At 64.3% G+C, this 12990-nt stretch overlaps 1 protein-coding gene across 2 annotated transcripts in view; it reads left to right on the forward strand.

The window, feature by feature from the left end:
- Positions 1 to 228: 228 nt before the first annotated feature.
- The window catches only part of CACNA1H (calcium voltage-gated channel subunit alpha1 H), a 59877-nt gene continuing 47115 nt past the window's right edge, over positions 229 to 12990 (forward strand). For both annotated transcript variants that reach the window (XM_027612986.2, XM_027612987.2), the window contains exons 1-2: positions 229 to 279; positions 561 to 880. In XM_027612986.2, the coding sequence (XP_027468787.2) occupies positions 579 to 880 (302 nt within the window). In that variant the 5' untranslated portion in view covers positions 229 to 279; positions 561 to 578. The remainder of the gene's footprint in view (positions 280 to 560; positions 881 to 12990) is intronic.

Consider the following 12990-nt stretch of genomic DNA (forward strand, 5'->3'; position numbering starts at 1 on the left):
TCGCCGCCCCGCGCCGCCGCCGCCCCGCGTCCCCGCCCCGCGCCCCCCGGCCCCGCGCCCCGCGCCCCCGGCTTGTCCGCCCAGCGGTCCCCCTCCGCGGCGGGGCCGCCGCCGTCGCCGCCGGGCCAGCCGGAGCGGGAGCCGAAGCCGGCGGGCCGGGGCCGGGGGCTCGGGGCCGGGGGCGGCGCGCTCCAGCCGCGGCTGAGCGCCGTGCCGGGTCCGCGGTGACCGCGCCGCCCGGGGGATGCCCGCGGGAACGCCGCCGGCCGCCGGAGCGAGGTGAGACACGGCGGGGACGCGCGCCCCACTGCGCGGCGGGACCCTCTTCAACTTAGCGGGGCTGGAGAGGGGGCCCCTGGGGCCCCCGCCCCGGCGGTGGGGGAGGGGCGGCCCAGCCCTCGCCGGAGGGAGGGGGCGGGCGGGGGCGGGGGGCGCATTTGTCTCTAATAAGAGAAGACAAAGACATCCCGGCGACCGCGGCTGTTCCCGCAGCTCCGCTGTGGTCGAGGCGGGCGAGGGGTGTCGTTCCCGGGTCCCGGTCACCGCCTGTCACCCCGCAGGTGCTGCCCGCTGTCACCATGACCGAGGGCGCGCAGGCGGCCGACGACGTCCGAGTGCCCCTGGCCGCTCCGGCCCCGGGCCCGGAGGCGGCGGCGGCAGGGGCGGCTCCGGGGAGCCCCGGGGTGCCGGGGCGGGAGGCGGAGCCGGGGTCCGGGCCCGGCGCATCGCCCCCCGAGAGCCCGGCTGCCGAGCGCAGCGCGGAGCTGGGTGCCGACGAGGAGCAACCCGTCCCGTACCCGGCGTTGGCGGCCACGGTCTTCTTCTGCCTCGGGCAGACCACGCGGCCGCGCAGTTGGTGTCTCCGGTTGGTCTGTAACCCATATCCTTCCAGGGCCGCCGGGCTGCGGCCATGCAGGACGTGGGGGTCCAGCGTGCGGGACCTCCTCCGCGTGGCCCACGCGAGACCGGACTCGTTGGACCCGGAACGGGCTGGGCGCGCGTGGAGCGCAGGGCAGGGGAGTGACGGCAACGGGGGCATCGCTCCATACCCGATTGAGCGTCCCCAGTCCTGAGCTAGCGCGGGATGGGAGAGGGTGGGAGAGAAGCGGCGAGGCTACCACGAGCTTGGAGGGGAAGACGGGTCAGCAGGGCGGGAAGTCGGAACTCCCTGTGCCCCTTGGGTGGCGGTCAGGACCGGAGTGCTGTCCCCTGGGCTAACAGAATGTCCGCCAGAGGCGGGACTCTCGTTGGGGAGGGGGAGGCCGGAAGGAAGTAGAGTAAGGGGAGCAAAGTTTTCAGCCTGTGTTTTGCGCTTCAGAGCGTCGCGGGAGACCCGTGGGGCCGGGAGGCGGTGCGAGTTTGCCGGCCCTTTTCCACCGAGACGTGCCGTGACGTTGGTTGTGAACTCGCCTCTCCAGGCTGAACTCGGTGCTGGGGCTGATTTAAGTCATGCGCAGCTGGGGGTGGGGGGCAGGGACGCAGCTGGCTCTGCGCTCTGAGTCCCTTCCCCTAGGGCTTTTCCTGGCCTTGGAGGATGGGGCCCCCTCTCTGCTTCTGGCCACAGTGGCACAGACTTTCAAAGAAGGTTCCAGAGTGGTGTTGGGTCGGCTAGGGGGCACTTCTGGGATGCAGATGGCAGGTTTGGTGGCCCCCCCCAGCAGATGGTGTTTCGGGGCTGTCCCAGTGGGTTCTGGTTGGCCCTGGGTCCTGCCCTGCTGGTTTTTCTCTCTGGTGATGGGAACTGGTTTTCAGGCGGCTGGGCTGTGGGTGCTGAGCCTTCCAGCTCCTTGCCGTGGGGGGATTGGATATGCTGGACAGATGGGGGCAGCGGGGTGGGGGGTGTGGCTGCGTGGAGGGAGTTGATCGAGGTGGGGACCTGCAAGTAAACTTTATTTGTCAAAATCAAGACAGAGGCTAAACCAGTGGCGCGTGTGTATAATTTTCCTATCTTGTGTGTCTGACTGTATAAATATTAAACGTAAAAGAAGAATTTGTACCAAAGAAAAAGTAATAAAATTTGTGCTGCTTTTTTCCCCCAAATCCAAACATCGACTGAGTCTGGTTCACCTCCCGGTTGTGAAGAAGGGGGTCATAGTCGCAGCCCAAGGGCCAGCTGGGGGCCTGGCAGTAGGCTGCCTCAGTCCTACACCCTCGGGGGACATCCCCAAGTGTCACGGTTTGGTTTGTCCTGTCTCTGGAACTCCGGCCTGCAGATGGCCTGGCCACCTCATGTTGGCAGGAGGGTGGCGTGACTGGGTGGCGTGGTGGGTGACGGGGGCTATATCCGTCTGAGGACCCTGGGCTGAGACGGGACTGGCGGCCGGCTTTGTCTGTGCATTTGGCATTTCCAAGCGTGTGCAGAGACCAGATAGGGAAAGAGCCGAGTGGGGCCTGCACTTTGTCTCTTTTGACAGCCCCCGTGTCTGGCTGCTCTAGGCTCTGGAGGCTGAGAGAGTCTTGCAGCCTGACCCAGTGGTGCTGGGTGCTCCGGGCACTTCAGGCGGGCTATGTCCCTGAGGACGCCTGACAGGCGCGTGTGTGTGTGCGCGCGCGCGCACGCGTTACTCAGTGTAGAGGAGTGGGGCAGGGGTGCCTGACACAGGTAGGGCGAAGCCCAGAGGGGCTTGGAGGATGGGGCCGGCAGGACTGTGTGCTGGCATCCTTGTCTCTGTGTGTCCTCCTGACCCAAAGAGGAGGATGCCCTGTGGCTCTGGGAGCAGGAGGGCCATCAGGCTGGAGGCGGAGGGCACTGGCAGGGTTTTGAGGGGCTCAGATCCCAGGATCGGTTGACTTGTGTTCTGTGGAAATCCTGCATCTGTCAAGCAGGGGTGGGCACGTCATGGCCTTCGGCCTCGTGGGGACAGTTGCTGACCTCCGGCAGACGCCAGGCCAGGGCTGTGGGGGTGTGTGTTGGCTCTGGGGCGAACCTAAAATAAGCTGGCATGCCCAGACAGGTGGGGACTGGTTCCCCCCGGGGATCCTGTGGGCCTCAGCACGGCTTTCCAGAGCACTCCAGATTCCTGGGGGTCAGCAGGTTGGCCTCGGGCACACAGAGGGTGCTCCTGCCCCCTCCAGCTCCCCGGCTGCCCTGTCCTTCTGTGAAGCCTCCCCTGTTGCAGGGGACAAAGTCAGAGAGAGAAGTGGGATAATTGGGTTTGCTCTGGGGACCCACAGTGCCTGGAGGCTGGCAGAATCCCAGCTGACGTCCTGGAGCCCGGCCCCACGCTGGGATTCATTCAGGGACTGGAATGCAGGAAGGGACCTTCCTTAAGCCCCCGAGCTCTCGGGAACCCCCGAGCACATGACCCCAGCACAGACAATCACGCGTGGTCTGCTTTGTCTTTAAGGGGGACCCCAACGCCCAGTGGAGGAGCCTACAGTTTGCGTCCTTATCGATTGGCTTTGCTTTTTTGAAAATACAACCGTGCTGGAACTTTTGGGGCAAGCACTGTTTCTCCTACACAGGTTTATTTATAGAGGAAGGTGGGTGGGATCTGTGTGTTGTAGCCTGCGTGGCTGGGTTATGTTCTGCCCGGGCTCCCCCAGGGTTCCTGACTCCGCGCCTGCCTGCCACACAGCTGCTGCGTCCTAGCGCCCAGGCCGGGCGGGGCCTCCAGGGACGCTCACTGCTTGGGAAGGGGGGCCCCGGGAAGGCCGGCTGCAGCCCAGCAAGGGTGTTAAGGGACCAGGAGATGGCCAAGGAGGCACTTGGGGGCTCAGGGTGACATGTACTTCTAGGAGTTGTCTCCCAGGGGCCGGGCGCCAGGTGTGTCTCAGCGTAGGGCTTGGAGAAGCCAAAGGACACACCAAGGTCACGCAGTTGCTGGAGGGCAGAGCTGGGTGAGCCCGGTCAGACTCTCAGGGCCCTGCGTTGGGCAGGGGTGTGAGGCTGGACAAGTCCAAGCTTTTAAAGGCGTCTCGTGAAAGCTGATGCTTCAAGCCATCCAGCCACCACCGGCACGCGGGGCTCACGGTGGGTGTGGGTGTCCTGGCGAGGACACTGGGGGCATTGACTTAGAACAGGGCTGGCCCTTCCCTCCATCCTGCAGCCCACTCTGCCCCTGCAGACCGGAATTGAACAGGACAGTTAAAAGTTGTCCTCACCTTCCTGACCTTGTGGCCGTGATCCCCTGCACACTTTGCCTGACGCACAGAGCTGGGTTCGTGTGCTCTGGGGACCCAGGCCTGGGGATGCTCCCCTTCCAAGCCTCTTCTCATCCCAGCACCTTGTTGCTGGACCCGGGCCCCTGTCCTCCTGGCATCCACATGTCTGTTTGCCCGGACTTGGAGTCCCCAGGCCAGCCCCTCGGGGGAGTCCTTGAGGGGTTCTCAGGAGGCGCTGGGCGGGCCTGGGGTGGGCTGACGGGAAGGCCATCCCTTTCCTGGTAGAGTTAGGGGATGTGAAGGCAGAAGTGGTGTGCCCAGAGCGGGGGGGGGGGGGGGGGGGGCTCACCTCTGTGGGCTGGCCAGGGCATGGCGTGTCTGCGTGGGCCCCGGGCTCCCCACCCCATAGGCCAGCCTCCTGGTGGCTCCCTGACTTTCTCTGATTGAAGAAGGAAGGAGGGACTGTGAGTGGTCTGTGTGTCTGGACTCCACTGCTGTTCCCTCACATTCACGCTGAGCCCTGACCGTGTGCCTGACTGGGATGGGCCTGTTCCTGCTCTCCAGGCTGGCGTGAGTGGAGATGGGTATGGTCGTGGGGGCTCCATGGGGATGGGCTGTTGCCCTGGAGAGCTGGGGAGGGCAGCAGGGCAAGGCGGGTCGCAGAGTACCTGCCAGAGGCAGGGTGGGGGGAGACCTGTTCTTAGTGTGGCTGGAGGGCTTGGTGGGGGGGCCCTGGATGTGGGCCTGACCTCCCGTTGGCCCCTGAGTGAGAGCTGGGCTGCAAGGTGTCCTCTCCGGGGCAGCTAAGGAGGGCTTCCTGGAGGAAGTGAGATTGGGCTGGGCAGTGTGGATGGATAGGCACTGGTAGAGAAGGAACAGGAAGGCTTTTATGGGTATTGTAAGGGTTTTTGTTTTCCATGAGGAGGTGGAAAGGTTTAATCATTGGGGATCCTACTCTGATGAAAGGTCCAGATCTGTGGCAGTGTCACCCTTTGGGGGGCGGGCAGTGGAAGGAGAATTAGCATGCATTGAGGTTTGTCTGCTGGGAGGGACCTGGCTTCCTGCGTCTCTGCTGCTTCCTCAGGACTGCCCAGGAAGGGTCGTGGCCAAGACCTTGTTCTCTCTGCGGCGGCCTAGATTTTCGGGCTTGCCCTGTGTCCCCACGCAGACACCTGTGGGGCCCTGAGCTGGGCAAACAGTTGGTGTTCGTTGAGCTCACTGGTAGCCTGATTCGTTGGTAGAGGCCAGGAAACGCTGATTAAATGCTCTGTGCATGGTCCCTGCCCCCACATCTGCAGCCCAGCTGGACCCTGGGGAGGGCCTGGGGGACTGTGGGGGGACTCGGGGGCATGGTGCAGAGCCAGGCTGGGGCTCCTGTGAACACCCGCCGGAAGGTGTCCTCACTCAACAAATCTCCTGGCCTGAGCTCTGTGCTGGTCTTCACTCTGGGCCCGCTGTGGTTCCCCATAGGACTCGAGGAGCTCCCGTTGCATGCTCAGCGTGTCCTGCCATCGTCCATTCTGCAGCAGAGCTTGGCTAGCCTGATCTTGGTGGAGGTGCTGGGCTGGGTTGACCAGATGGAGGCTGTTGGGGGCTGGGGGCCAGGGAGGTTGCAGCAGCTGAGTGGACACAGAGTAGCGTGGGAGGATAGGGAGCAGGAACATCCACCGCAGGGGAATGGCACAAGCAAAGGTCCTGAGGCAGGTGGAATGGATCCGTGAGCCTGGAGCTGTTCAGCTTTTGCTGTGAGGTTAAGGTGATGGGAGGCGGGGAGGCTGGGAGAGACCTATGAGCATGGTGGGCAGGGTGATGGGCTAGCTGGGGTCTCAGGGAACACTTGTGCCTCCAGCTGGAGTTGGGCTCACTCCTCAAGGGAGGGGCGTTGTGGGGACCAGGCTCAGGGAAAAATCGAGGAGAGGTGGGGAGAGAAGAGTAGGTGGAAGGCGCCGCAGGGGCCAAGGCCAGGAGATGGGAAGGTGCTGGGGCTCCCTTACCATGCCCACGACACCCAGGGCCAGGACATGGCTGGTGCCAGCCCGTCCGGGGAGGCTCTCAGACCCTGAGCCTGTCCCATCCCCCCTGGCATGGCGGAGCGCTCAGAGGGGTCCAGGGAGCTCCCTGTGCCTTACTGTGGTGTAGCAGGCCAGACAGCCGCCTCCCCTCCCGGAGCGCCTGGCAGGACTCCTGGTCCAGGGTCAGGATGCGGAGGAATGCGGGGGATGGGCTGGCCTGTCAGACAGCCGCACTGCCCCGCTCAGCCCTGCTCGCCCCCGCTCGCCCCCGTTCAGCCCCGCTCAGCCCAGCCAGCCCCGCTCGGCCCCAAGCCGTCAAGGTCAGGCGGGAGATGTTATCTCTGCATTTGCGGTGTCCTTGTGTCCCGCCCCCGTCCCCCGTACCCGCCCAGCCGAAGGCCTGGTCAGGAACAGGCTTTCTCTTTCTCCTGGCAAGCAGGTGTTTAAGTGAGGGTCGCAGACGACCCGGTTACTCTCTTTTTTCAGGGGCTGATTTGACACGATTGGGAACAACCCTGAGTCACGTGGGCCTAGGTTGACTCTCCAGCAAGTAGACGCGGAGAGTGGAGTCAGGCGATTTAGGGCCTGGATTCCCAGACAGGATGGGGTGCAGAGGAAAACAGCCCAGCCCTTGAGAGTTGGCAGCAGGTTCGGGCACCGTCCCCAGAGCACCATGCCTGCCGCGGATGACAGATGGGGGCCCCTCTGCCGTGCTGTCTCCACCGAGCGAGTAGCAGCTCCTCGCCCTGCTCACAGGGGCCCCCCCGGAACAGGCGCACGCCGGGCAGGGGAGGCAAGGCTGAGTCTCCCTGGTCCCTGTGCTGCAGGGGGAGCCATCAGAGCTTGGACTGGTGATTAGTGGGACCACTGATGAGTGCGCGAAATCAGAGCGAGCGGGGCGGGGACGCTGCCATCTCTGTGCTCACCGGCAGGCAGCGGGGAGCCTTGTGATGTGAGCTGTCTGCGTCTCCGGCCCCGAGCAGCTCGTGGGTGCGGGAGGGTTTCAGGGGCCTTGCGAGCACCCCGTGTTCTTCCGTGTGATGCATGCAAGGACCAAGTCCGTTTCCTAGAGCAGTCCCCCAACCTGTTCCCCAGTCTCAACCTTTCTCAGCCAAAGTTGAGGGCAGAAGGGGGACCTCAGAACACCCCTCCCCAGGCTCCTGAAGTCTGGGTACTGCCCAGGGTGAGCCTGGTGACCCCCTGACTGCCCCCAAGTCCAGACCAGTACAGGTGTGTCCCCAGTCCTGCCTGCCCTCTCGCTCACGGGCGGCCCCAGGCCAGGCCCCCACGTTGGCCATCCAGACCGCTTACGCAGAAGAGGGAGCTGATGTTACTAAGAGCACTTGGCCCGCGAGGGGCAGGTGTGGGTGGGCCGGGCGGTCATGCTCGGGGCTGCTCAGGGGCCAACAGCTCTCCTGGCCTGTTCAGAGCCTGGGACAGGTGGGTCTCCCTGGGTGGGTGCCATCCCCCGTCTTGCTGGAGCTGAGCGAAGCCGGACTCTGGCACGGGTGTAGAGACGTGCTTGGCCGGCGGTGGCCGGCCTGCTTTGTCACGCTGTCCTCTCTGTTCTGGGTTCTGCTGGTGCCTCCCTCCACCCCCAGTCTAGGGGAGGTCAGAGCACTGGACAGTGGGGACATTGGTGTGGAGGGTGCAGCCCAGCGGGACCTGGAGTCTCAGCTCCTTGCTAGCCGTGGGGCAGAGGGGTGGGGGATGACAATGTTTCTGCAGGGGGGTGGCCCGACCTCAGAGGCCCCTCACCCCAGGAGGGCCCCAGAGCCTTCCAGGATTCCTTGGGTGTTTCTAGCACCCCTTCCTGCAGCCCGGTGGTGGCCCCACACCTGTTTCGGTTTTCCCTCACATGGTCCCGATTGTCTTTTTGGTCAGATAGTGTGGGGTTCACGGGGGCCCTGATCAGCGGGTGAAGGGCCCAATCCAGTCCACAGCTGGCCAGGGAGAGGGCCCCGAAGACCCCTGGGCTTCCTTCCATCCCATCCCCAGCTCTGAGAGCACACGGGCCTGCCTGGGGTCCCCTAGCCCCAGCTTGCACGTGGGGTGAGCAGTCTTGGACACATGAATGAGGCAGGGAGAGGCTGAGGGGGATGTGTTTTAGGAAGAGAGCAGAGCTTTTGGGGTCGACACGTTGTGTGACTCTGAAGTCCAAGGCGGTGAGGCGGAGGTGGTTTCTGAGCTTGAGGGGGTCTCCTATTCCAGACCCCATCCCTGTGTCAGAGGCTGGGGCCACTTGGGCCGCCACCCCGAAGCTGAAGGCTGTGGTGGACAAGGATGCATCCTGGAGTTGTATTTCTTGGTCTGAGGGAGGGGCCTGCGTCCTGGCTGTCTGTGGGCCGCTGGGTTCCTGCAGGCTCCCATCCCCACTTGACCCCCACCCATTGGAGCACCAGGGTGGGGTCTTGGCCGGCAGGGGAGGCCGTGGAGCTGGGGGCCGCCAGCTGGACCGTGGACGGAGTGCCGCGTATCCCCTGGGCTGGAGGGACCGGGCTTGTTGGGGACGGTTAGGGTTAGGGTCTTCCCCGATGGCCTTTGGGTGGTGACTTGCTCCAAGTCCCCCAGGTTCTCAGGCAGCTGTTACCAGCACCAGGCCTGAGGCCACGACCCACACTGCCCACTTGGAGCCCTAGGGGCGACCTTTGAACCCCTCCTGTCTCCTGGGTGTCTTCCAGCTTCCCAGCTGCATGGCCTTTGGTGACCTTTGTGGATTTGGTTATGGTGCATCATCTGGGCTCTGCCCTTGGTTCTGGCCCAGGGAGGGGTCCTCACTGGCCCCAGGGAGCCAACGGAGGGGGCGAAGAGAAACAGAAGTGCGAAGGTGGTGGTGTTGGGGGCTCGACAGAGGCGGTGCCCCTGCTCTACACCAGGGCATTTTGGGGCAGCCTGGGCAGAGCCACCAGGCTGGGTCAGGGGCAGGCAGGGGCACCACCCAAGCCTGGGGGTGGCTCTGGGGGTGTGCACGTCGTCCACACCAGCGGGCATGTGTGAGCCAACGTGCTGGCGGGAATAGTAGTCCCCGAGTTCACGTCCACCAGGAACCTCAGAACGTGGATTTCCGTGGAAGTTGGGTCCTTGTGGATATAGCCGACGTGAGACAAAGTCAGTCTGGAGCTGGGGGCCCTGGGCACGGTGCCGTGTGCTCGAGAGAGTTGGAAAGACAGATGCAGACTAAGCATAGGGTCAAGTGAAGGTGGAGGCAGATGCTGGGGTGACGGGTCTGTGGATGCCCAGGCTTTCCTGCAGCTGCCAGAACCTGGGGGTCCCTGGAAGGAGGCCGCGTGCTGACACCTCCAGGCTGAATTCCCCTGCCCCACCTCGCACACCCTGAGCGTGCTTTCTGCTGTCCCCCCAGAGGGAGATAGAGGAGGTGTTGGGTGTCTTAACGGGAGGGAGTCCTTTTTAAGATGATTCACGCTCAGCTGTGCCGTGTCAGGCTTTCCAACAAGGAGCCACCCGGGGAGAGGGAAAACCGACTGTGAAATCAGTCATCTGAGCAATTTGGGGTGGACGGAGTGTGTGCCCCTGAAGTCACAGGCAGCGAGGCAGGGGTGGCTGTGAGCCTAGGGGGCCCCTCCTGCTCTGGGCCCTGTCAGGGTGTCAGAGGCCGGGCTCCACGATGAGGAGGGACAGGGACTGCTCCAGTCTCTGTGCCCATGTCCTCCGGGGTTCCTGGGGGGCCGTCAGCTTGGGGACACGTCCCCAGGGAAGTATCCATCCACGATGTCAGCTCTGCAGGTCTGTTTCCGCCGGGCTGGCCTATCCCCCACAAGGAAAGGGCCCACGGAGACCCCTCTGGAGTCTGAGGCCCTCACTCTGCCAGTGTTCCTCCTCTCCCCCCTCGTGCTTTCTTGCAGCCCCAGGAACATACAGGTAGGGTGTCAGAGCCATAGACGGAGCCCCAGGTCGAGCCCAGCCTGACTCAGTCCTGTGACCTGCGGTCAGGTGAATGGCTTTCTGTGGGGGCCTTGAGGGCGGCTGCCGGGGCTGGATTCCCAGCCGGAGACCCACCCTGTAGCAGCAGAGACTCTGGGGGGCTGGCCCTGTTCCCCTCTGAGAAGCCACAGAGGGGCAGGGGGTGGCCAGAGAAAAGATTGTCCCCAGTCTGGGGTGGGCTCCCCGAGGACCCTCCCGCAACCCCAGAGCCCAGCTCTCCATTCTTGGGTGAGGAGGGTGTGCTGCCTTCCCGGTGACCCCCAGCTTCCCGGGGCCTCGTTCGGGGTGCCACGGCACAGCCTGGCTGTGTGGTGGGGGTGGGGGGGGGGTGGATGAGAGCCAGGCCCTGCTGGGACCAGGGCCTGAAGGCCAGGGAGACGGTTGCTCTCAGGCTGCAGGGGTGACCGTGGGCAGAGGGGTGGGTGGGTGGTGGGTGGGCCCCAGGGTGCCCTGTAAAGGGTGGTGGGCTCAGGGACCTGGCATGGAGGGCATCGGGTGGTGGGCCCGGAAGGGGCACCAGGCTTCTGTGCGGCCTGGGACTGTCCAGTGCTGTCTGCAGGCCCAGTCCCCTGCAGAGACGGAGCCCGTGTCTGGAGGCAGAGGGCGTCCCCTGGGCCAGGTGGGGGCCACGCAGCATCGTCCGCCTGCTGCGTCCCTTTGTCTTTGCACTGGTCGCCAGCCGGCCGCAGTCTGATGAGTCAGCCTGCATTAGCGCCTCGTGGATGCGGACTGGGACGTGGCCTGGGGCTTGGGCTGCTGGGAGGGCAACCGTGCGGCTCTGGCCACAGGGTGGCCCGCTGTATCTGGCACGCGTGTGATGTGCCCTCGGGCGTGGCAGGCCCAGCTTCTGAAGTTCTGAGCTAGCCGGGGTGCCCTGCAGGCGCCTCTCAGCGGAGATCTGGTTCAGGGGCACCCGGGACCTGAAGGACACCTCACTCGGGGTGCACGGCCCCACCATCAGGAGGCCAAGAGGGGGCTGCTGGCCACTGGCGGGGGCGGGCACATGGGAAGGTGCTGGCAGACGGGGTATGGGGAGAGTAGGGTGGGGGGACACCGGCAGAGTGTGGGGGGATGGGGCCGCCACCTGGGAACTCTGCGCCTGGTCCCCCTCAGCCGTGAATCCTTGGGGGCTGGAGGCCCATGCCACCATCCCTGGAATGTTTCAGAAATCAGAATCAGCACCAGGGACGTGGGCACCGGTCGGGCCTGGGGTGCAGGCTGACAGACCCAAAACCACAGACCACGGTGTCACGTTTTAAAACCGGGTATTTCTGACACTTCCTAATGTTCCAGAGCTTTTGTCTGTTTGTTTTTAATCTGCCATGAAACGGGGGTCATTTGGTTGAGGAGGGGGATGCAGACCACAGGAGCCTATGGGCAGAGGCAAGGTGGGCCCAGGGGAGGGGGCACTGGGGCAGAGAGGAGGCGTGTCTGGGCTTTGGGGGTTTGGAGGGCCCAGGCTGACCCCTGAGCATGCCGGGGGGGCCGCCATCCCTGCACACTGCCCCGTCCTGACGTGCAGACAGGTCTCCTGCCCCGCCACGTTCCTTTCTCTCCCTCTGGGGCCGGGAACCGTTTCCCCCCTGCTCAGTGTGACCCAGCAGCCCCCGGGTTTGTGGCTCCAAATCGGGTCAGGGGCTGCCCTGGGGCGTGAATGGCAGCACATGGGCAGAGTGTGGAACGGGCCCATGTGCCCGCTGACAGTGCGTCTCTGCGTTCCTCCGCTCCGGAGCCGGCTCCCGGACAGGCAGCACTGGGAGAAGCATCCCGTCTGCCAACTCAGACCCAGCAACCGCCCCTCAGCAGCGGGGATTCCCTGCATTGTCACGTTTTCTCTGGGGCAGGGGGCACGGGGCCAGGATGGAGCTGGGGGGGCCCTGCCTTGGTGTCAGCCCTGGGGGGCATGCAGCACCTGAGGTCTGTGTTCCGCTGGGAAGGTGCAGCTCAGGGCAGGTCCCTGCGCGGCCTCTGGAATTCTGAGCAGACGCTCACTCATGCTGTCACAGATGTGTCCCCTCACAGCTCACGCAGAAAGCACACGATTCATTGGTTTTTACTGTCCCCGCAGAGCTGTGCGGTCCTCACTGTCAATTTTGGAACTTTCATCCTCCCAGAGAAACCCCGGCCCCTGGTGGCCCCTGATCTGCATTGTGTCCTTGGATCTGCCTCTTGTGGGCGTTTCATAGAAACGGAATCCCACGCCACGTGGCTCTTTGCACGTGGCTTCCGTCTTTGAGCATCATGTTCTCCGGCTGGGGCCATGCCGTAGCACGTGTCAGGGCTTTGTTCCCCTTGGTGGCTGACCCCCATCCCGCTGTGTGGATGGACCACGGCATGTCCGTGCTAGCGTTGGTGGGCTCTCGGGCTCTTTCCACCTTCAGGGTGCTATGAGCGGACCAGCTGTGCAGACGTATGTAGTTCTGTTTGGACCCGTTTTCAGGGGTGCTCTTGGGTACGTACCTGAGAGCGGAATTGCTGTATGGAATCATGTGTGGACCTCCCAACGTGTTTTCCAAGGCGGTGTCTGCTTGTTAACCCCCAGTCCCGCCAAACGTGGGGTCTCTGAGTAGCTTGGTAGTAGCTTTGGCGGCTGTCCCCAAGGACGCAGCCGGCGAGCATCAGGCACCACGCCCAGCCTGACACTGTGTGAGCAGGACGCTCCCCACCTCCCTTCCTGCGGACACTTTGGGGCATCCCCTGGGAGGTGGTCTTGGCAGCCCCCCGATCCGGATCTCCCTGTGAGAGACCATCCAGGCAGGGCGGGGCCATCGGAACCACAGGGCCTGCCAGGCGTCATGTTCTGACTCCACATGGACACACAGGTGGGGTGAGGCGTGTGCCAGGCGGGGTGGTGCCGGGCAGCAGGTGGGAGTAACTGGTGTGTGTGTGTGTGCGCGTGTCCGTCTGGCATCTGTTCCTTCTTCAGCCCTCT

This window comes from Zalophus californianus, chromosome 10 (genome assembly GCF_009762305.2).
Source record: "Zalophus californianus isolate mZalCal1 chromosome 10, mZalCal1.pri.v2, whole genome shotgun sequence".
Taxonomy (NCBI): domain Eukaryota; kingdom Metazoa; phylum Chordata; class Mammalia; order Carnivora; family Otariidae; genus Zalophus; species Zalophus californianus.